Source organism: Danio aesculapii, chromosome 3 (genome assembly GCF_903798145.1).
Source record: "Danio aesculapii chromosome 3, fDanAes4.1, whole genome shotgun sequence".
In the NCBI taxonomy this organism is placed as follows: domain Eukaryota; kingdom Metazoa; phylum Chordata; class Actinopteri; order Cypriniformes; family Danionidae; genus Danio; species Danio aesculapii.
Window position 1 is genome coordinate 15,010,011 of NC_079437.1, and position 24,599 is coordinate 15,034,609.

Genomic DNA, 24,599 nt, shown 5'->3' on the forward strand with positions numbered 1-24,599 from the left:
ATAATTTGAAGAATGCTGGAAAACTGTAAGTTTTGGCTTTCAAAGAAGGAAAAATAAATACAAAGTCGATGGTTACCGGTTTCCATCATGTTCCATCTTGTTTCACAGAAAAAAGAAACTCTAACAGGTGTGTGACAAGTGAAGGGTGAGTAAATGATGACAAAATTTTCAATTTTCGATGGACTATATATGAGTTCACACTTCAGGTACTAAAACACAGAACATCTGTTGACTTAAAGATTCAAAATAATTTAATGTAATTATAATAATACAATGCAACAGCCTGCATTTGTTGGCTGAAATGTAACAAAAACAAGAAGTTAAATACAAATCTAGAGTTTAATCAAACTGATTTTCAATCAGACATAAACATGTAAATACAAACAACCATATTAATATTTAAAGAGACATCCTCATATCAAAAAAATCATCTTAAGCAGTAAATGAAACAACATTTAAAATGCTGCATTCACATTATGTCTAACGATAGCACTGTGTAATAAAGATATGCAAATTATTTACTAATTTAACCCACTTAAGACATCACATTTCTCTCTTTTACACTCAAATCTTTTGCGTGCCAGGTACTTCAAAGAGCTTCATAGTTTCCAGAACACTGAGTCCATCTTTAAGACCCTGAAAAGAAAAAGAAAAGTGAGATTGTTTAAATTTCCAGAAACTTCAGCATTTTGTACCATAGTAACAGCACAGATGACTCCACCTTGGGTCTGACAGACTGTGTAAGTGCAGATCGCTCCTTTAGGAAGTCCGGGTTGCTCCTGGATTTCATCAGATCTACGACACGTGCATTTACAACTAGTAAATAAACTGTGCACTTATTGCTTTGCTTTCAAGATAACATGTTCAAGTCTGTTCTGGTAGATCAGCTTACCATATTTCAAAGCTTCCTGTCGGCCTTGCACCATCCTCGCTTGACTGAAGTCACCTGGAGTTTTGACGTCTGCAGTACCCAACTCAAAATCTAGCTCTTTAAAATGCTAAACAGATAAATACAGTTTTGGTTTAAGGTCCCACTTCTCACTTTTAACTGGTGGTTTATTACCTGCATAAGATATTGGCTGTTTATTAGTAACCAGCATGCACAGGACATCAACATGATGTCAGATTGATGTTGTACCTCAACATTGTGGGGACATTGCATTTTAAGTGGAAATGAAAATTGGGTGGACGTGAGAACCCAACGCCAGACCGATGTAAATTGGTCACTTTTCAACGCAACAAAAAACAACCAAATATCAACATCTAATGATGTTACAGATTGATGTTGTGTGAACGTTACCACTATGACATCTATCAGACATTGGATTTTGGTTGCCATAGCAGATGAATTAATACCAATATTTGACATCAATATGACGTTGATTTGTTGGCTTGGTGTTGGATTTTGGTCACTTTCCAACACAACCTAAAATCAACCAAATATCAACGTTATTTTACGTTGTTATTGGACATCAAAATAATATTGTCCTTAGACGCCTAGACAATGAATGTTGGTCATCTGACATCACAACCTAAATCTAATCTAATATTAACATGTGTGTGCCTGCTGGGTACTTATAAAATACATATTCGGCATGATCTTATTCTACACCCATAATCCTACCCAATACTAAATCCCAACTACTAACTTTTAATATGCAAGTAATTAAGAGTTTGAGCTTAAAGTCTTAGTTAATGGTTAAAAAAGACATAAAAAAGTTTGAAAATGAATGTTATTTTACAGTAAAGTGTTATCAAAATTTGAAACATAATGACAGAGAAAGCAGTCAAAACTAGTGAAAATACTGTAAAGTTGCAGTGACGGTCTACTTGTTATGTAAGCACAGAAATTCACTTATTTGAATTTCTTTTACATACACATTACATTTACATACACACTGTATAGGAATATATAGTGTGCTTCATAAATGAGCTTTTAAAATAATACTTTCTATAGGATCCTACAATAAGATATTTGTGTTTTAGTCAGTACCAAAGCCAAAACTTGTTGAAGATCTTGTGCTGAGTAGCTGAGCTGATGATGTTTGCACTCCATTTATGATTCGCTCATTCATTTTTTAAGAATATCGAGGACCACAATGGAAATAAGCCTGGGACTTTTTTGTGTATTTTAACTAATCTAAGAAAAAAATGTACAAGAACACGGTGCAAAAATTAGTACACCCCAACTTAAATGTTAGGAAAAAAATATGAAGTATGAAGTATTCAACAAAGTATTAGTTGAAATGTTGTAGTTTGTATAAGTAGTTTTTTAATACCTCATTTAAAATTTAAATGTATTGTCTTTCTATTCCTATGAAGGATATTCTAAGTGACCAAACTCTTATTTTAATGATTATATCTGTTTCATAAAACCGTTCTGTTTAAACGCACCAAAATTAATTACAATTAAAATTCAATTCAGTTGTCTATACTCACTGGAAAAAAATGGATCATATTTTTTGAAAAGAAAGTTTACTAATTGGTAAAACTATACAATAAGGCTGTATTAATTAATGTTAGTTAATGCATTTAATGAACAAACAACAAACGATACATTTATTACAGTATTTGTTCATGTTAGTTAACGTTAGCTAACGAAAACATAGTTATTCATCATTAACTCATGCTAACTCACGGTGAATTAACTAAAGTTAACAAGCATGAATTTGGATTTTAATATAAGATCAATAAATGTTGAATTATGATTAATAAATGCTCTACAAGTATTGTTCATTATTAGTTCATGTAGCAAATGCATTAACTAATGAAATCATATTGTAAAGTGTGACCTATTAAGGCAGTGTTTCTCAACCACATTCCTGGAGGACCACCAGCTCTGCCCATTTTCCAGTGTCTCCTCAACCAAACACACCTGATTCAGATCAACAGCTCATCAGCAGAGACTGAAAGACCTGTATTGGGTGTGACAGACAAAGGAAACATCCAAAACGTGCAGTGGTGGTCCTCCAGGAATATGGTCGAGAAACACTGTATTAAGGTATGCTGTGACTCACAAATACACTTTAATTTATATCTTATTAACATACTACTTATTTATTCTATGTGTGGATTGTCTACAAATTATGTCAACATCTAGAATTAATGCTTCAAACCACAAATTGGTTTGTCTAAACTGTTACCGTATTTCCTGCCTGAAGTTCCAGTTTCAGAGAGTTGATCTCCTGCTTCAGACACTTAATCTCCGATTCCTTCAGTCTGAGATTTACCTGCAGCGTACAAAGAACGATGTGTGCGTTTATGCATTCAGACTCTGATGAAACATACTTTGACATAATCTCATCTGTGTGGTGATAAAACCCCATGAAGGCTTCTTCTGAGGAAGCCGATTAAATGTACTCAAGTCAGAGTGCAGATCAGTTTAATCTGCGTTCAGTCAAGCATCCCCAGCTAATTTTAGTAGCTTGTGTGTGAAATTTGGCCACTTCGCCGTGTAAGCAGGTTGTCGAGTTGTACCTCCAGCTGATACGAGTCTTTCTCATGAGGACCCTGGGATTGTTTCAGATCCCCATTCATGCGTGAATGCATCCGGGATAATTCGGCTGCCAAACACTCGTTTAATTCCTTAGAAAAACACACATGAGAAGTTGACAAATACACTGTAAAACAATCTGTTAATTAACAGTTTACATATTTTGTGTTTTTATTTTGTTTATTTACAGTTGTGAATTGCATTATGGGATGTTAATCTCTTCTCTGTCAACTTTTGATGTTGAAAATTCAACTGTACAGTTTAACAAAGTGACCTTTTTTGACATTTTAGTAGTTTCAAATAATATAATGTTTATAGAGAGAAATCAGTCTGTAAAATAACAGAAAAGGTACTGGCAGCTTATTACAAGGTTTTGTAGCGTGATACAAGGGTGTAGAATTAGCATGGGCGTGTCCCCACCAATAAACACTCTAAACTGATCTACACTGTTCCAATTTACTATGACCTTCTATGTGTAGCTGCTTTGACACAATCTACATTGTATAAGCGCTATACAAATAAAGGTGAATTGAATTGAATTGAATATCCAGAGATTATTAAAATGTCCCCACCAACAGTTGAATCTCCAGAATAAAATAATGCTTTGTCGAAATTTTCCATTCAGGCTTACTGTGCAAGACATGGACATAAGCAGCTACATTTCAAAGAAAAGTGTCAGTCACTTGAAGTCAAGATCACTACAATTCCACCATAATAGTAACCATGGATATGCAATTAATAAAGAATTTATTTTGATTTTGGCCTACATGATGATTATGAAAAAACAGCAATCGAGATAAAATGGTTATTGTGTCATATGCCTCCCCCTTTCCAGAAGTCTGCATTCATTCCTTGTCAAATTAAAATCATGTAAATTTCCTTTTGCACCATAAGGCATGCTTGACTTAATGTAGGTTTGATTACTAATCGCATTTTATTTATTTATTTATTTATTAAAGATTTTTTTTAAAAGTGCAAATAGAGCATGTGCTGTTCTGTTTGCACGCTCGGAGAAGGAAAAGAATATGAACATGTAAAGTCATCTTTTAGCTTAAGGTGTTCAGATGCGGTGATGGTAAGTGATTATGCACAAATAAGCCCTCAGCAAACGGAAGTATTTATTAAACAACCTTTTTGTCAGACATTCCTTTAACTTTACATTTTAAATGTGAAGTTTAATTACAATTTTACAATTGGGGGGGTATGTGTCAAATTAGGTCCCCACCAATATCAAACACAAATCTACGTCCTTGGCGTAATATACAACACCAACCCAGACAATATATCACTTTAAACTATTAAAGATGTTAATGAAAGACACTTTTTCCAACTTTTCATGGTTATAAGTTGTCAGAAGAAAGATCAAGGTCTCATAATGTGAATCAAAAGCATAAATAAATGGGGAAAATAAAAACACGAACCACAAAATATGGAAAACTACTAATTTCTGGATTTTTACAGTGTAGGCAGTAAAATATGTTGCTTTTTCAAAAACACTGTGTTTGAGGAAGAAAAAGTTTGCTGATGTAGTTTGAAGTTACACTGAGAAAATGTCTCTTACTTTATCAATTCTTTCACTGGTTGTTTTCATCTTTACTACTGAACTGTACTGTGAAAATATCCTATGATGTGATGGCAAAAATTATGAACAACAACTAATAATGTAAAAATGTAGCATGAGAATGATTTTTCTTCATTCACTGTAAAGAAATGTCTTGCTGCTTTAAATTGTTAAGTTGAATCAAATGGGATTTTCTAGTCATCTCAACTTGCATTAATCAAACTGACTAAAAATAATACGTTATAATTAGGGCCAGACAGAATCTGCGGACATTTCTTGCTATTTCTGCTGAGAATTTTGTAAAAAATCTGCGGATTTACACGTAATGTTTTTAGGAGTATCATAACTAATAACTTAATATATGAATTTAAAAAATAATTAATTTTTAACTTTTATTTAATGTTTACAATGCAAATCCAATTAGATCCACTTATTTGGTCAACAAAGCAAGTCTCTTATATAATATATCTACTAAAAGACAGAAAATCTTACTTTGCAAACTTTAAAATAAATCAAATGAACATTTTAATATTATTATCATATCACAATAGTATTATTAAAATTATGTAAAAACTGAATAAATATAAATTTACACATATTTACACAAGTAAATACTAAAAATCTGCAGATTTCTGTGCGCACAGATTCCGTGTGAGCCAAGTTATAACTTATTACAATAACTTAAAGTAATATAAAAACATTTGCTGTCATGGATCTTTGTCATATCAATTCTTACAGTGATGTTGGAGACTTATATAAAATTATTTATATACATTTTTTTGTCCATGACTTGTTGGATATTTTCAATAAATGGGTGTCACACCAAAGACAACAAAACTTAAATTATAGCGGTTCCGAAAAACTAACAATTACACATCATGGGCTTCACAGGGGGCTTCAATAACATGATCATGAATTTGGTCCTTCAACTAAATAAAGTTAAGTGGAACTGCTGATAAAAATAGCATATAGTGTCACACCAGAAGACATGGTTTATTGAAGAAAGAAATGATTTCCTATTGACTAAAAAAGCCAAATTAGGTCTGTGTAAAATTAGGCCTGAAGTATTTCTTAACAATTTTTTGATTTTCTGTGTAATATATAAGAGTTGTAATTTATTGAACTATGCTTGAGACAGTCACACCATAGGACAGTTTTGAGATTTGGCTCAAAATGTTTTTTTTAAAAATGTAAAAAAAAAAAAAAAACAACAACAGTTTTTATAACAAGAGGCCTGTAAAAAAAAAAAGAAATGTTTAACCATTTACTGCATTTTACATTGTCAATACTAGTTTTATTCATGTTTGTTATGCGTCAAAGTGAAAATTCAACAGAACGTTAACAACCCGGGATATAATCAGCAAAGTAAAGAATTTGCAAATTAATTGTGAATATTATATATTGTGAATGGGTTTTATGGGTCACCTGCTTGTGAGTGCGAAGCTCCTGGTTCTCTCTCTGGGTTGAACTCAGTGCCTCCCTTTCCATATCTATCGTCCGTGTCAAATGAGTATTTTCCAGGCATTTCTGAGAATATTGCTCTGACAAGACTTCCAGCTCCCTGTGCAATGTTTCGAGATCCTCACTGCAGAGAATATAAAGAGATGCACATGCTCTAAGGCTGAGAGTCAATTCCAAAAAGAATCAATTCCGTTGTTGAGTATTGAGAGTCATTTTAAAAATTCAGAATTGATTCCATAAAGGGAGTTAAGACTTTTAAAGACTTTTTTAGTTGTATAATGATTAAATAATGGATTCTGTTCTTTTTTGAATGGTTCACCTCAATATATTGATTCAAGTAACCATATCCAAGGTTTGCTTACACCATTGTGGGATTTCGAACAGCTGGTTATAGAATGTCATGCTGAAATCTCCAAGTAATAGATAATGTAATGTACTTCTACCTTTCATTTGTTTAAGTTAAAGGGATAGTTTACCAAAAATGAAATCTCTGTCATCATTGACTCACCCTTCACTTGATCAAAACTAATTTGAGTTTCTTTCTGTTGTTGAACCTAAAATAAGTTATTTTGAAGAACGCTGGTTGATGGTACCCATAGTATTTTTTTTCCTACTATGGAAGTCAATGGGAACCATCAACCAGCATTTTTCTAAATATTTTCTTTTGTAAACTCACCACATTAGGGAGAATAAATATAATCCTTTTAATGTTGTTTAAGTTTTTAACTTCAATTCTAATGCACACATGGGGCTCTATTTTAACAATCTAGGCGCAAAGTCTAAAGCGCAGGGTGCAAAAGCATTAAGGGTGTGTCCAAATACACTTTTGCTGTTTTAAGGACGGACAAAAAATATGCTCAGCGCCGCGGCGCATGGTCTAACAGGATTGAGCTTATTCTCTTAATGACTTATGGGTGTGTTTTGAGAATAAATCAATCATCTCGAATAAATCAATCAATCGTCTCATTCCCATTCCCTTTTAGAGTCAGTTGCGTCACGCCATGGTGAAGGACATTTATTTTGTAAGAGGAAAAACTGAACACTTCACTAGTGAGAAAAACAGCAATAGTGAGTTAACAGCATCTGCAGCAAGAGGATAAAGAACGAGCCTCCTCCTATCAGATTTTACTTTCACTTTCACGTTCTCTCTATTGTGGATAAGGAAACGGTGTTGTACGCACTCACTGAAGACATCCATTAGCCTACGTATTTAATTTTGTTTGTTAAGCACAAAGATTTGTTTCAAAACTATTGAGTTATATCCAAATACACATGCTATGCCCATATGGTGCCCAAACCCAAAACCTGACAGGTGGACAAATCTAAGCTTGTTTTTAATAAAACAAATATGAATATGCATATAATAAATAATACGACTACTAATAATAACATTATACAAAAGCAAATTGTCATGAATAAACTAAAAAAGCCCCCTGAGATAAGGGCAAAAAGGTAATGGTTTTTATATTTATGTAGAAAGTAATAATAGATATTTGCGTATTGTTGTACATCCTGTGTGTTTCAAGCAATGTGTAAGTGAGGCACACAACTAACAAGCTCTGCACTGGACTTTAGACCTGTTTTCAGCTGGTCTGTTGCAGAATGCGCCTTAACACACCTCTTTTCTACACCGAAACATCCATGAATCCACAAAGTGGCGCAAATGGATTTGCTATGCAAACAACGTGGCGGAAAAAGGAAAAATTAAGGTTGCATTGATCTGAAAATAGCAACACGTTGGGGCAAACAGGTCTTGCACCTTATTGTGCCGGGTGTACGATAGGGCCCATTGATGCTCATAGTTTTTGTTTTAGGTGCCTTATAAACAGCTTTAGCATGTTGAATTACAGCCCACAGCAGTTTGAGCTTCACTCTGAATAAATAAAAAGAAAACAGATGCATGACATGATATTATTTGTATTGTAAACGAAATTCAGCTTTTTTTCTTTGAATAATGCTGATAGATTGCCGTTGTTATAACAAAACATCCTCACACATCGCATTGACAGACAAACTGTGCTTTCTTATTTCAGTGTTGAAATACTATGGGAATTTCAATTTTCTTACGAGCAGGGCGGATTTAGTGATTTTGGGGCTCTAAACAATTGCAGCCATGGGCCCAAAAGTTTTTAAATGCACCTTTTGTACTTTAATTTTTATTCTTATATAATTCGATCTCATTTTCTACATTTTATCAAAATAATAATAATTTCGTTAAAATAAAATTTTTTAGACCCTCACTTTACAAAATATGAGAGAAAACAATGTTGTATATAATGTAAAGTATCATTTATACTTCTAGGTATTTATTTGGGGGCCCTCAGATTTCCTGGTGCCCTAAGCGGCCACTTACCTTGCTTATTGGTATAAAGTATAAAGAATTGAAAAAGTGAAGAACAACAACACCATTTTTTGAAATCAAGTCCATCAATTCTAGAAATAGGAATTGGAATAAAGATTGGAATTCATTCTAAAAGTTTTTGGAATCAAACTGCCCTAACATGCACTCAACAGTTGAAAGAAAAACAAATAACCTCTCCCCATTCAAATATTTGGGCTCAATGCGTGGATGGGAAATTGGGTTATTGAATGTTTTTACTGGCATATATTGTCACAGTTGTTAGATAAATGATAGACGCACTTGTACTGTGTACGAAGCTGGCAGATGTCCACACTGGAACCATTTTGAAGTGCCTTTTGGGTCTTGTCCAATTCCTCTTTATGAGCTTTCCTCATGGCCTCTATGGCTGAACAGTAACAGAAAATAAAGTAAATAATTAGATAGAACTGTCAAGACAGATAATATTTTATCCATAGCCAAATACAAGAGAGTATTAGAAAAATCAAAGCCAACACTTACAGAAAAATCACACATTCGCAATCAAGTTAAAACAATATTTTAAAAAAAAGTTGCAAGCCTAACCCTTCAGTTTTAAAAATGTTTCAGTAATTTTGAAATATTTAAGCTTGAAAGTTTAAAGCAAATGTGTGGTTAATAGGATGTTCAGATACCCATGTGGTTTCTATAATGTAACCATTATGAAAACTCCTTTGACTTTTTCTGTTTTTGAGGAATACAAAAAGTGTTATTTAGCACAATGTTCAAGCTGCTCTTTTTCTAACAGTGATCAATGGGGACCACGGCTGTTTCTCATTTTGAAGGTTTGCAATGAAATGTGAAATATTAAATGACAGACGTTTAATTATAAAAGTTTAGAACATGCTGCTATAAATTACAGTATTATAGTCTTTGTTATAAAAACAAAAGTATTTGTATGGTCTGTAGCGTTATTGTCACAATCACTAGTGATCCAATTCTTACAGATCATTGGTAAACTCACAGATAACATAGAACTACAAATCTGCTGGTATATGGACAACAGGTTCCAGACATGCAACACACACACCTGCTCCAAGTCTTCATTGATTACACTCCCACAGCTGATGCTGCTTATGGACTGATTGCACACACATACAGCTCACTCTGACACTCTCATTGCTGAGTCTTGTTTATCCGTACATTACAACACGGTTTCCTTGCCTTCCGTGTTTGACCTTTGCTTTGTTTTGTTTGTTTTATTGTTTATGCCTGTGTGCTGCCTGCCTTCAGACCACTCGCCTGTTATTTTGACTACTATACATCTGTTTGCCCCTGCGTTGGCCGCTTCTTGCCTGACTATTTTGCTAAATAAACCTGGGTTTGGATCCGCACCTTTGTTGTCAGCGTCTGTCTCACATTACAGTTATGTAAATAAATATAGGAGCTAATGTTTAAAGTAGTACCTGCAATAGTGGCGTTTGTCTCCTCCTGCAGCACTCTCTCTCTCTCCTCTGTCAGTCTTTCCACCTCTCTCTGATGCTGCCTCTGCATCTCCTCAATTACTCGCTGGTGACTCTCCTCCATAATGCTAAAACCATTCTCATATGTGGCCTAAGAGAGACAGACAGACAGACAGACAGACATATCAAGTATTTTGTATAGTAATTTGTTTATTACATTTGCATTCCTCAGTAACCAAAATTTAATTCAAATACATCTCATTTCTTAATCAAACATATTTCCAGTGTTTATAGGGATAATGACTGGATTCTAATAAACAGTAACCCGTAATGGCCCATTTCAACAGGTGATTATCAAAGACAACCTGTTTTGGTGGTAAAATGTCAAATTTTACAACAAATCTTTAAATCTTTAAAACTCAAATCTTTGTCACATTTATGCTCCAATTAATGGACGATCATAAAAGACTGAACCTACTGGTTAATGTATCTTCCTTGTGTGGTCACAGGCGTCTATTAATATACACACTATACATCATTTTGACTTCACTTTTGGGCTATATGTAGATACAAACACTTAATTCACTAGAAAAAGTGTCTTGAACACTTAGTGTCTATCGATTAGTTAGACCAGCCTGTTTTCAGACTGCCTGTTTTGCCTGCATACCTGCTGAGTGCGATCATGTATTGGCAATGAACCATTAAAGGGGGGTCATATTTATATCTTTACAGTGCCTATACTCCTTTGAAATAATTTCTTTATTTGTCATGCAGCCTGAAATCGAATCACTTTCCAAATAACTTTTCAACCTTGGAAATGTTTTTGTAGCCTTGCCCTAACCTGTGCCTTTCTACAACTTTATCTAGAAGGTCTTTTGAAAGCAGGGTGTAATGTGAGTAAAGGTATAGATTTACACAGGATATGATGATTTTCTACAGGCACTGTATTAACTTATTATTATTTCATAAAGATTGTGGTGAAAAAGGATTTTTTTTGTGTTTAGACTAACAACAGAGTAATTAATCTTTTTATTTTGTATGATACCATTTATTAACCAAACATACGTCTTCTTTCCTACTGTGTTGCATACTTATTAGAAGGAACTGTTGGCAAAAGGAAAATAGCAGAATAAAGATAAATATAGTGCAGGGGCCTTGCTCCAGACTCTAACAAGAAGTCTAGACATGTCACAAGGAGCTGGATGCTTGTAGACGTTGTGAAAGTTCTGGTTTGCAGAGAAGGGTTGCCGAAAGAGGAAGTAGGTTTGGGTGCAAAAGCCAAAGGAGTGCATAATGACTGATAAGTGACGTTACACCAAAACTCCACCTGTTAATATCAGTTGTGTGTATATGCTGGAGTCAGGAAAATGTAAGTTAGTTGTGAACCTCCTGAATGTAATTCTTGTATTGCATTGGGGTAACGTAACTCAGAGCTCTGTCATCGAATTATATTCATTTGTTTCTAATAAATTACTAATATTTTTGATATTGAAGAAAAATCTCCTGATCTTTTTTTAATGAACACGCATGGAATTGGTTAGATATTCCAACAAGATCAATGCAAACTATTTTTCAGACCCCTCCGCACATCTACTTTTGATGTCCTTCAGGGGGGTAATTCGTAATTCGTGCCATGGTATAAACTCATATTTTTCCTCATGCTATAGTATGAATGCTTGCGCACCTTAATGGTTTCCAGGTCAAGCTGATAGTTCTTGACATCCTTGTTGCTGACTTCCCCCCTCAAACAAGTGACCTCAGTTTCAAGCTCTCTGATCCGACCCTGAAGAACAGTTACAGTTTCTTCTCCTGTCTCCAGTTCTGAGGGAGTTGCAGCTTTTGTCTTTGACGAATTCATAATATAGTATTCATGGAGGCGAATCATCTCCTCCTCGTGGATTTTCTGGAGCTCCTGGAGCTTCTCCTCAAACTCCACCTGCAACTTTTCTGCTTCTTCCTTTCTCAACTGAGCATTGCTTTCTGCCGAAACACGTTCCTGCTCTGCCTTTTCAATAACAACACGCTCCTCGCGCAGTTTGTCTTCATAGCGCTCTGTCTGCTCTTGGAAAAGAGTCTCCATGCTACGGCACATGGCACGACACTCGCACTCAGCCTGCTCTCTCTGTTTGCGTAGGGTGCTCATCTCCTGCTGCAGGGTCAAACGCAGACGGCATACCATATATGCCAAAGTGGCCTGATACATTGCAGCCCTCAGTACGGCTGTAGGTAGTTCACATAACAGGTCATCCTCTCCAATATCAGACTGCAGCTGTGATGAGAGGTTCTGCAGAGACTGTGCCTGAGCACGGAGCTCTGCCACCAGACTCCTTCTGCAAGCGAGCTGTCCTTCAGAGTCCTCAAGGAGAAGATCAGTCGCTAGTTCGTCCTCCATCAGTTCGCTGTAATGTGCAAGTTCTGGCGGGAAAATATCAGCAAGTTGCTTGGAACCGTTTGCAATTTTGGTTCCAGATGAGAAACTGTCAGTCATTGGCCAAGGCTGTTGCTCCTTTAAGGAATGAGTGTGAAGGGTATGTAGGAGGTAGGCCATCTCTGCTCTTACACATAGGCTATGGATTGTACTTTCACTCAGTGTATTGTCTAGCAGATCTTGCTCAAGAGAGTTAACGAAGAACCGAGAGAAACTTGCTTGCACAGTCCCATTATTACTGCCTACTTGAGTCATCCTCAGCACTTGGACATGCACATCAGACAATCTGCTAAGAAGATTTGAGCTGGGATGCTCAAGTGCAGACGCAATCCTTTGGACAACTAGTGCCTCCATTGACAACACTCTGCTGGCCATGGCCAGACTGTTCCCTGGACTTCCATCGTCATGAAGCGAGAACTTAGCCTTGTCTGAAATTCTGTCTGAAGTAGTTTCCTGAGGTCTATGCAAAGATCCAGTAAAACTTGGCAAAGCATCTATAGAGAGTTCTGGATTTTGGAGGGAACTGTGGGAGTACCGAGAATCATTAAGTGCATGTGGACCACTGCTGATCTGTTGCTGTTGTTGAAGATGCACATTAAGCTCCTGGAGTCGCTCTTCAGTGTCACACAATTTGCGTTCTAACGCCTGGATAACAGAGATCACTCTGTGCGTTTCTCCTCCCTGTGTAGCAGGGTGATGATCCAGATCTCTTTTCCCTTTCTGTCTGGATGGCTCCATCAACATATCATTAGCTTCAGAATAATGCATCTGAGCTTGCTTGAGCCTTAGCTCCGTCTCCTCTAAACTGCTACCTAGTACGGCCAACTTAACAAGCACTTCCTGAAGTTCCCGCTCCTTCTTTTCCAGCTCTTGCTGTTGTAGCAGCAGCTGGGTTTGTAAGCGCTCCTCATTTATCCTCTCGCAATCCAGCAGAGCACCTCGCACACTCTGTATCTCCTCACAAGCTCTTTCATAATCATGCTCCAGGTCGTAATAAAGGGTCTCCTCAGTTTGAAGGCGTGCCTGTAGGCGACCAACCTCACTGTCTGACTCATCAAGCTGGTTTTGTAGCTCCTGGCACTTTCGGAGAAGATCATCAGTAGCTTCTCCTGTTGTTTTTTTCTGAATCTCTGCCTCTTTTTGTCGCAGACGTTCCTCTAGTTCCTTTGCTCGCTGTTCTGATTGGTCAAGACTATCACTGAAGCTTCTCCTCTCTCGTTCTTGGCTTTCTTGCAAGAGGCGTAAATGTCTTTGCAGACGGACCTCCTTTAAAGCTTGCGCCTCTTCCGTTGCTTTTAGACGAGCTGTTACCTCTTCCAGTCGTACATTTAGACTCTCTGTGACCTCATCGCGCTCCTTTAGATAGGTTTCTGTCTCTTTAATCCTCAATTCTGCCCTCTGAAGACATCCCTGGCTATCGTTAAGCTCAGCTTGAAGTCTGGCTTCACTAAGTTTTAACTCTTTTTCTTGGGTCTGATTCCTCTCATGCTCAGCCTTCATCTCTCTGCGCAGGCTCTGGAGCTCCACATCCCACTGCCATTCTGTCTGTGCTGCGAATGAAGAGAAGGTGACTGGTAACGGAGAGGTCGAGCGATCAACCTGTAATAAATGCAAGACTTTGTTTACAACCTTGATCTGAATATGTGAAACAATGTGTAAACAATGGTGGTGTAAATCAGAGGTCATGTCACGGTACAGTATGGTATCAATACGATATTGTTAGCCAGCAGTACAATACTTTTTTGATTAATTTGATTAAGGGGAAGCTCAATATTTATATTTAAACATTGTTTCTTATTTAAAGAAAAAACACTTATTTTTATTAAATCACCTTTATTTATATAGCACTATTAAAATGTAGATTGTGTCAAAACAGCCTGACATAGAAGTTCTAGTAAATTGAAACTGTCAGTCCAGTTTTCATGTGACCAATATATATAATATGAGCATTAAATTGAACTCAGAACTATTTTGCAAGTCCTGTTTCATCCACCACTAAAAATTAACCTCAGTTTTATTTTTAAAAAGAAGAAAAATAATAGTTTAATTAAGTAACACATGACAAATTTAAAATGCATGATATTTAAACATGTTATCGGCACCATTTACACAAGTGCACTTTAATTTTAAAACATACGTTTGGTTACGGCTACACCTGCCATCCACACTACACTATTCTGGCATCTTCAACCAGCAAAATTGGAGCATTTTGAAAATGCTGTATTAGTTTGGAAATGCTGGTGTTTCAGTGTAGATATAAACTTTCTAATAATCTAATTGTTCTCTGATTGATCTTCCTTGTTTTGTTTCCTGATTAGCCAAGACCCTCGCATTCGACCATTGCACAACTGGTAGACTGTAAGTATGAATATGGATATGCCAAGTGTGCACGAATAGTTAATTTATCATTTGTTTTATGCTGTATAGAGTGGATGGAGAGAGTTATGAAATGCAAACTCTGTTTTAAAGCAAAATTGCACTTATGTAAATGACACGTTAAATTGACTAAAACTGCTGCTTTCTCGTTGCATCACGAGGCATGCATAAAGAGTAAATAACAATTTCAGAATACGCCCTTAGTAAAAATATGTATATAGACATAAACATGTGGAGCAAAGTAAAAATGAATATTTTAAAAAGTGACTATTTTAAGCAAATGATAGATACAATATTCGTGCTCCGGCCACTTTATTTGGTACACCTGTCCAACTGCTCGTTAATGCAAATTTCTAATCAGAAACTCAATGCAATTAGGCATGTAGATGTTGTCAAGACGATCTTCTGCAGTTCAAACTCAGCATTAGAATGGGGAAGAAAGGTGATTTAAGTGACTTTGAACGTGGCATGGTTGTTGGTGCCAGACGGGCTGGTCTGAGTATTTCAGAAACTGCTGATCTACTGGGATTTTGGGCACTGGGACTCCACACAGAATCGCCAACTGACCCAGCCAAGGCTCGAACCAGTGACCTTCTTGCTGTGAGGCAACAGCACTTACTACTGCGCCACTGCGTCACCCTGATAGAAAGGCAATAGTAACTCAAATTACCACTTATTACAACCGAGGTATACAGCATCTCTGAATGCACAACACGTCTAACCTTGAGGCAGATGGGCTATAGCAGCAGAAGACCACACCGGGTGCCACTCCTGTCAGCTAAGAACACGAAACTGAGGCTACAATTCACACAGGCTCACCAAAACTGGACAATAGAAGATTAAAAAAACGTTGCCTGGTCTGATGAGTTAACAAACTTCAGCTAGTACAAAATGCAGCTGCCAGAGTTCTTACCAGGTCTAGAAAACATGATCATACCACCCCAATTTTATCCTCCTTACACTGGCTGCCAGATAAGTTTCGTATTGAATTTAAAATATTGCTTCTTACATATAAAGCTTTAAATAATCTAGCTCCTGTTTATCTAACCAACCTTCTGTCTCGCTACAATCCAACTCGCTCTTTAAGATCTCAAAACTCAGGGCTTCTGGTAGTACCTAGAATAGCAAAGTCGAGTAAAGGAGGCCGAGCCTTCTCATTTACAGTATGGCTCCTAAACTCTGGAATAGCCTTCCTGATAACGTCCGAGGCACAGACACACTCTCCCAATTCAAAACAAGATTAAAGACCTATCTGTTTAGTAAAGCATACACTTAGTGCATAACTTAGCTATATGATACATGAATTTGCTCCACACAGGTTTCTGTATCTTGTTTGTATACACTATGAACAGCAGCTACGCTAATTATTCTCTTTATTCTCCATTTACACTTGGGGATACTCATCCCGAGGCCCTCAGACTATGCAGTGTCACTGATTCGATTCAAGACCAACGACAAGATGATCCCAAGGTTTCCATATCCTGGACCAGGCCGTATCCTGAGCAGCTGCTTTGGTGGGTCATGGAGGAGTGGAGAACATGAGACTGATGCCTGTGACGCTCTAGGGACAGACGAGTCTTCGTTGAGGCCAGCTTCCAGCCTCCACCGCTGAGACTGCAGCTCTGCACAAGATGTTTGGCCAGCGGAGAAATTGAAATGGTCGTGCCCGACTGAGTCTGGTTTCTCTCGAGGGTTTTTTTCTTCAATTTCGCCAACTGGTGAAGTTTTCTTTCCCCTCGCCGCTGTCACCACTAGCCTGCATGGTTCGGGATCTGTAGAGCTGCGCATCGATGGATTTGCTCTTCAGTGTTTGGACTCACAGTAGTGATGATTAAACCACACTGAACTGAGCTGAACTGAACTTAAACACTACAAACTGAACTACACTGTTCCTATTTACTATGATCTTTTGTGTGAAGCTGCTTTGACACAAATTTACATTGTAAAAGCGCTATACAAATAAAGGTGAAATGAATTGAATAAGTCTCGATTGCTGCTGCGATATTCGCATGGTAGGGTCAGAATTTGGAGTCAACAACATAAAAGCGTGGATTCATCCTGCCTTTATCAACAGTTCAGGCTGATGGTGGTGGTGTAATGGTGTGGGGGATATTTTCTTGGCACACTTTGGGCCCATTAGTACCAATTGAGCATTGTGTCAATGATACGCCATGTCCCAATGATAACCCAAAAGTGGGTCCAACCCAGTATTAATAAGGTGTTCCTAATAAAGTGACCAGTGAGTGGATAGGTGGTTAGTTGACCAATCTATCAATCCATATCAATGAATTTTTACACCCCTAGTAAGTTATAAGCTAAGAATACAATTTGTGGACTACTGATTTGCTTCTGACGTTACCTGCTTTTTTTCTTTGACCTTTGATTCCAGTAGTTCAACAGATTTGTCACAAAGGAGACGGATTGTCCCTGCATCGACTTCTAAACTGTCTGGGCTGATTGATTCTGGAGAAGTGCGACTAGAAACGGCCATATTTAATGAGTGAGATGATAAATCAGTGGCCATAATGTTCAAGCTTCGCCCCTGAAAAAGCCTCATTTTCTGCGGATATTCATTCTCCAAGGCAGAACGTATGATTGGCTCTTCAGGAGATGACGCAGGTGCAGGAGGCACTGAACATTGACCTTTATGATTCCACTGCCTTCCTGACAGGTCATTTAAAAACTCTTCCTTGTGCCGTTTATATCCCAATTCAGCCCAATCAAAGGTTTTGTAGCGTCCCTCTCTACGGCGCTCTCGGACTCGACTTCTTTGCTCCTCCTCCTGGGGAATCGTGTTGTATTGGGATGAGCCTGTACGAGCATGTGCACCTGTCACTGGCACCTTCTGAGGAATATAACTGAGGGAAGAAAAGGAGAAGTAGGTTGTGATTTTTCTATTAAAGAGCCCCTATTATGGGTTTTTAAAAATGACCTTCCATGTAGTGAGTAACACAGCTCTAAGTGAAGTGAAAATATCCAGCTAAGGCTTAAATCTGAAAGTGTGCCTTTCCAACTATTGATTCATCTATAAAAGAGTCAACTCATAGTGCTTCAAATGAATCGTCTTAATAACGAGTCTTTAGCTGTAATGGCGTGACATTGAAATGTAACTTAAGCCCCGGCCATTTGTTGCGCACACAGACCCAGGGGTTAGGTTCGGTGGTGAGGTGTCTGAATAACACTGTTGAGAACTGGTACTATAGTGTTGGTAACTGTAATATAAAGAGTGTTTCGGGCAGCCGCTGTGATCGGTTCTTATACCAATGTAGGCGACCTGGGGGTTTCACAGACCGTACCAAAATACTGAGGACCGGAGTTTTCCGGGAGAAATAACAAAACGGTAGGGTGGTGGGAGATAGGTCTGAAACTCCTGGGAAAAATGGGAGTGTTGGCAGGTATGCTCACACATGCACTCTGCAGTGCGCAAAATTGTTGATAAGCTGTAATGGCTGTTTCTCTCTGACTCGTGCTGAATGCAGTCGACCAATCACAACAGACAGTCATCAGACCAATCAGCGCAGATTAGCATTGCGCTAAGCAGGTGTTAGGCAACAAATGAATCGATGAACGAATCATATGGGAGTCGCTGGGATAATTAGGTAAAAATAAATGCATATTATAAGACAATGAAAGTGTTTTTTGACCATGCATGCATATCAGACTGTTGTTGGAGTCCCCCAAAACATGACCTTTTATAATGCAAAATAGGGGCTCTTAAATCAAACATATATTTTTGTTTAACTATAAATATACTTCACTGAAATAAAACCAACTTATGGTTAAAGAAAAAATGCATTCAAACCTGGGTTTTGTAGCAGGATTTTTCCTTGTTTAGCATTTGAGGAAAATAAAAAAGGCAGAATGAGGGCAATGTCAACCTGCTAACATGTTTAAAAACTACGTACATGTAATCTACCTAATACCATTTACAGTAATTATCAGCCAATTGTAATGATATATTTTTATATATTCCCCAAGTGCTGTTTAAATTAGAGAATTATTTTCAACACATTTTTTTAACAACTAATTTATTTTGTCCTTGCCATGATGACAGTAGACAATATATTACTAGCTATTTTGCAAGATACTAGTATTCATTAATGTTATTGATGATTAACAATGGTTTGTTCTGTAGCCAATTGAAAAAAATATTGCTTAAGGTGGCTACTAATTGTCACAGGAGGACATAGACGAGGACTGAGTAAGTAAACAGTTTATTGGCAATGATGTAGTAAATAGATGAAATGTCAACAGGTAAATCTTGCAGAAGGAGAGCAGTGAAGGAATGAACTGGTGACTGATGACAATGGTGAAGACAAACAGGATCAAAAGACACACAACCAGGATGGATTCACACTAGGAAGGTACTAAGATACACAGCGAACAGACCAGGTAAGTATTAGGTATTAGTCCAGATACGATCACGTTATCCGAAATCGGGTCTGATCACGCAGTTTACGACTCAATCGGAATCGGACGTTACCTCTAGATCCGTACTCGAATATACAGTATGTATATGTATATATTTTCATTATTTTTTAACACATCTATTGTTATGCAGTGGCAGAGAGTTAGACCTTTTTCTTTACTTCAAACAGAAACAGCAACGTGTATGGGATGACCACTTTGTTGCAGAGACGCTATTGGTTAAATGCTGGCAAAGTAGAACACAGAAGCAGCTTGAAGCAAAAAGCACGAGTATGTCTGTGGTCTGGAGGTATTATAAAGTTGATGACGACAACATTGCCATAGCAAACTGTGAGATAAGTAAACTTGCGATTGCCTGCAGGGTATTTTAAGTTGAGGTGCTATTTGTTTTTAATATTCAATTATCTTTATATTTACTGTTGCACTAAAGTCCAAAATCGAAGAATTGATGTAAATTATTACTCGCTTGTTCAAGCTACCTCACAGGAGTGCTCTGTTTGTTAACAGAGTTGTTGAATGTTAAAATTAGGATAATTAAATAAAACATAAGGATCTGTTTCTTTGCTTTTTTAAATTCTTTTTTTTTATGTATTATAGAAGTATCGGATCAGGTTCAGGCAAAAAAAAAACCTGATCTGGACATCCCTAGTAAGTATGACTCATAGAGTAACTGGAATAGACTGACCGTGGGGGATGACATGAGCAGGGATGACATGCAGGTGTGCTTGGTGATTAGAATTCAGGTGAAGGGGATCTAGCTGATTGCGGTGTAGGAGAACATGGTGAATCAGGTGACTGTGAGTGGGGAAAACCTGGCCTGGCTGTGACAATAATATTGACCTTAAAAATAATATAAATAATTGTAACTTTTATTTCAGCCAAACTAAAATAAATGAGACTTTCTCCAGAAGAAAAAAATATTTTAGCAATTTTTGTGAAAATTGAATGGTTTCCTTAAACATCACTTGGGAAATATTTGAAAAAGAATAAAATTCCACAGTGTGGATAATCATTTTAACTTAAATTAACTTCCATGCTATTAGTGTTGAAAGTCGATGTGTGATATAATTCTAACAACCGGATAAATAATTTCAAAAATAAAAGCTAGCTTTGATATTAATACCATGTGACATCAGGTGTAATGGAGGGCCGGATATTTTTTATTATTGCCTGGACCCAGTTACGTCGTATTCCATAAGTCATTGCACAAAGGGTGAAGACACCATCTCTTGTCTGTATAAAAAGAGGGATGAAAAAAAAATGTGTTAAAACAGATACAAAAATGTAAGTACACTGTAAAAAATGCTGGATTCCACACAACTCTTTCATCTTGTCCCAACACAAAACGATTATTCAATCATTCATTTTCCTTTGGTTTACTCTCTATTTCAGAGGTCACCACAGCGGAATGAACCACCAACTCTTCCAGCATATGTTTTATGCAGTTGATGCACTTCCAGCTGTAACCCAGTACTGGAAAACACCTATACACTCTCATTCACACACACACACCCACTCATACGCTACTGTCAATTTAGTTTATTCAATTCACCTATAGCACATGTCTTTGGATTGTAGGGGAAACCTGAGCACCCTGAGGAAACCTATGTAAAGACGGGGAGAACATGCAAACTCCACACAGAAATACCAACTGGCCCAGCCGGAACTCGAACCAGCGGCCTTCTTGCTGTGAGGTGACAGTGCTAACCACTGAGACACCGTGCCGCCACAAATCGATTAACTTAATTGCTTTTACAAATTTAAATGGATTGAACATAAAACAATTAAGTTGTCCTTGTTTAACGAAGACTAACTGCTTAGGAGCATTATCGCCAGACTCGCCACCTACTGTATTTCACAAATATGGCGATCGAGACCGCCCCTGCTATGGTTGCCATTAACTAGACTGTGAACAGTTTAGGGTTTCCCATTTCAGTATTATATTATAATAAATAATATTTATTATATAATTAAATAATAAATAATTATATAATTAAATAATAATTATTATAAATAATTCAGTATATTAATTATTTCATTATTATATCGTAACGATCATTTTAACATCTATGCAGTTTTGGAACTCATATTATGTAAATAAAAATAATTGGTTAAACACTTATGACTTTATTTATGTATCCACATACACAAAGAAAACATAGTAGACTGTCTAATTGAAGGATTAAGTGTAATAAACTAATTCAGGATCTTAATGTTGTCATACTTAGTTAAAATCGTTTTGTACTAAAATGTAAAAAACAAACAATAACGTGTCACTTTAAAATCAATTACTAAGGTTAATAATTTTAAATTAATGTAGTTATAAACTGATAAACTACATTATCTTTTACTAAACTGTAGCAATTGTTGGTTATTTATTTATATATATATATAATTTAAATATATTTTTTTAATTATTAACAGTTAATTTATTTGTATTACTATATTTGTTGCAACTATAATTACAACAAATTACCAGTACTTTATGGTTTAAAAACACTATATAACAATATAAAGACAATATATTATTTACTATAAATTACTATAGTATTTAATGTGGGAAATCATTAATAATAATGTTATTAGAAAATTAAGCAAACAATACTATTTAATCACTGGAGTAAAATATTAATATACTGTTTTACATTTATTAAATGTAAAAGATTTGTATTACATATAAAGATGTATTATAGCCTATACATATTAACTTGCTATTATTTCCTTCATTAAAATGAATCTATTATTTAAACTAAACATGTCTAATCTAGATCGTTAATATATCTCTAAAAAATGTTTCAGCAAGGCCAGCAATCGAGTATCTATTATATTGACTATGTAAGATAAATAGTGACTGATCATCTATGATGACTGGTAGAAAACGGTTCAGTCTATTATATTGAATGGCGATCAGAAACAATGCTCTCCATCCGTCTCGATCGCCATATTTGTGAAATACATATATATACATATATGTATACATATACATGATTGTTTATAGTGTACAATATATATATATATATATATATATATATATATATATATATATATATATATATATATATATATATATATATATATATATATAGTGTGTGTGTGTAAATAAATATATTGATGACTATGTCCAAGAGAACGTTAATAACATTAACATCCGTCGTGACCATATATGCTTTGCCTAGATCGTGTGTGCTGGATTGTGTGTGCTTCTGTGGGTCTGCAGCTGGATATTATATAGAATTGTGCTGCTTCAACAACAAAAATAGTTTAAACAAGCAGCAAAGAGCAATTTTTAAGTGTAAACAGTTAAACTAATATACACTCACATGTATCTGAAAGCCATAATTCCTTTGTACTGGGTAATCAGTAACGTCGTAACAAGTAGACAAGTTGATCTCACCATCCAAATCAGCTGCCTAAGATGTGAAAAATTAGTAATTTCTGAAATGAAAAATGGCAAACCCATGAACTTATCACACACAACTGTACCTCCTCTGCTACAGGGTCACGATAGAATCGCAAAGTCTGGTCAGTTAAAACAAACCAGTGCTTCCTCCACTGGAGACACAGAACATCAGATCAATTCACCTCATAAAAATGAACAAAAAAACACTGATGTAATTCAAATATATGCATATCAGAGACATTTCAATTTTCAAAACCACCTGTCCATCTTCTCCCAGTCTAGACATCCATCCCTTTTTGAAATTGAGGAGGTCGGGCTGAGGGCAAAAGAGCATTAGCAATTTCAAATGTGATTTATATGAATACATTGTCTGATTACAATTATATTTATCCATTTATCAGCCTGTTAAAAACACAAATTAAAGCTACTGTGATGTTTTTGAGTGCATTACAGTGGGTGTGGGATCATGCTGTCGGCGTTCCAGTGATTTGGAGCGGATGCTGCATGACGTGAAGGGCCGTGGGTGATCAGGAATCACATCTTTTGAGTCCTTTAGAGTCAAAACACCAGAGTAATAGAATGAGGAAATAATTCAAGCATTTTCTATTAAATTTCCTTAAACTGGAATGATACACAGCACAACAAATGTGTTATTTACAGTCAACTGAATCCTCTATTAATGTAAAATAATTGAATATGACATAGGGATCATTTAATTCTGTTACTAATTGTTGTTTAACGTATTGTTAAACTTATTGAAGTGAGTTGAAAGTAACAGAGTTGGCATTTTCCACCATTTTGTACTTTAGCTCAAGATGCTAACCTTAAACCAGATACCACATGGGATGTCTAAACCAGAAATTGAGGTATTTTCATCATATTATAGATTTCAAAAAGGGAATGAGAAATTAGTCGAAATATCACAATAACAGAGCTGACATTTAATGAATCTACCACAATTTAAAGACCTTTTCCAAATCCAGAATGTGTTTTTACTGTACCTGAGATGTACTGACATTTTCCTTGTGGTCGTTTTGAGCAGAAGAGGAGCAAGTGAAGGTTGAAGGTGGAAGCTCCACATCCTGAGATGATCCCTCCTGCTGATCACAGTCCTGAGATCTCCTAGAATCGAACATGTACACATTTAATATACATTCTTAAACAGAAGATGTATCATTTATATGTAAAACTTTGAGTTCAACAAATTGTCCAAAACCATTCTCGAAATAAATACAGAAGAACGACAGACAGAAGGATTGACTGTGATATTACGCAAACCAGGCCAACTGGAGTTCAGCTTGCATATAGAGTATTATAATAATACCACTGACACACAAAAACACAACTGAATCTCATCTACTGTACAAAACAGTTTGAATCCACCACAGACAACTTCAGAAAAGAACCAAAAATGTAAAAATAAAAGACATTGAGAAACATGTCATTAAGAACATGTTGGGACTACAGTGGTGAATGGGAATGCAAGCAGATGGAGATGGGAATCTGTCTCCTGAAAGACAAACAAAAAAATGAAACCATGAACACAAGCATGAGTCACAATCATTACAGATGAAAACCAACTCTAACGCTAATAAATCAACCTTACCTGTGGCGATTTCCAGACAGACGGTGTACTTTTCGTCTTGGACTAGACGTTTGATGGGTTTCATGT

General features: G+C 36.3%; 1 protein-coding gene across 1 annotated transcript; it reads right to left on the reverse strand.

Annotated features, from left to right (window-relative positions):
• Nucleotides 1–418: 418 nt before the first annotated feature.
• LOC130220951 (kinectin-like) lies at nt 419–23,237 on the reverse strand. The gene is made up of 14 exons (XM_056453231.1): nt 23,187–23,237; nt 23,011–23,079; nt 22,848–22,937; nt 20,651–20,760; nt 17,459–17,957; nt 11,980–14,322; nt 10,299–10,446; nt 9,157–9,262; nt 6,480–6,639; nt 3,478–3,585; nt 3,144–3,230; nt 893–998; nt 722–795; nt 419–636 (listed from the first exon to the last, which is right to left on the reverse strand). The coding sequence occupies exons 1-14, from the start codon at nt 23,211–23,213 to the stop codon at nt 565–567; spliced, it is 3,999 nt and encodes a 1,332-aa protein (XP_056309206.1). The 5' UTR covers nt 23,214–23,237; the 3' UTR covers nt 419–564.
• Between the last annotated feature and the right edge of the window lie 1,362 nt (nt 23,238–24,599).

Excerpts from the sequence above, each read along its gene's own strand:
- LOC130220951 (XM_056453231.1), bottom strand. The coding sequence starts at position 23,213 with ATGTCTAGACTGGGAGAAGATGGACAG. Across the intron at positions 22,938-23,010 it reads GTGACCCTGTAGCAGAGGAG|GCAGCTGATTTGGATGGTGA; the intron begins GTACAGTTGTGT and ends TTCACATCTTAG. Across the intron at positions 3,586-6,479 it reads AGCTTCGCACTCACAAGCAG|GAATTAAACGAGTGTTTGGC; the intron begins GTGACCCATAAA and ends TGTTTTTCTAAG.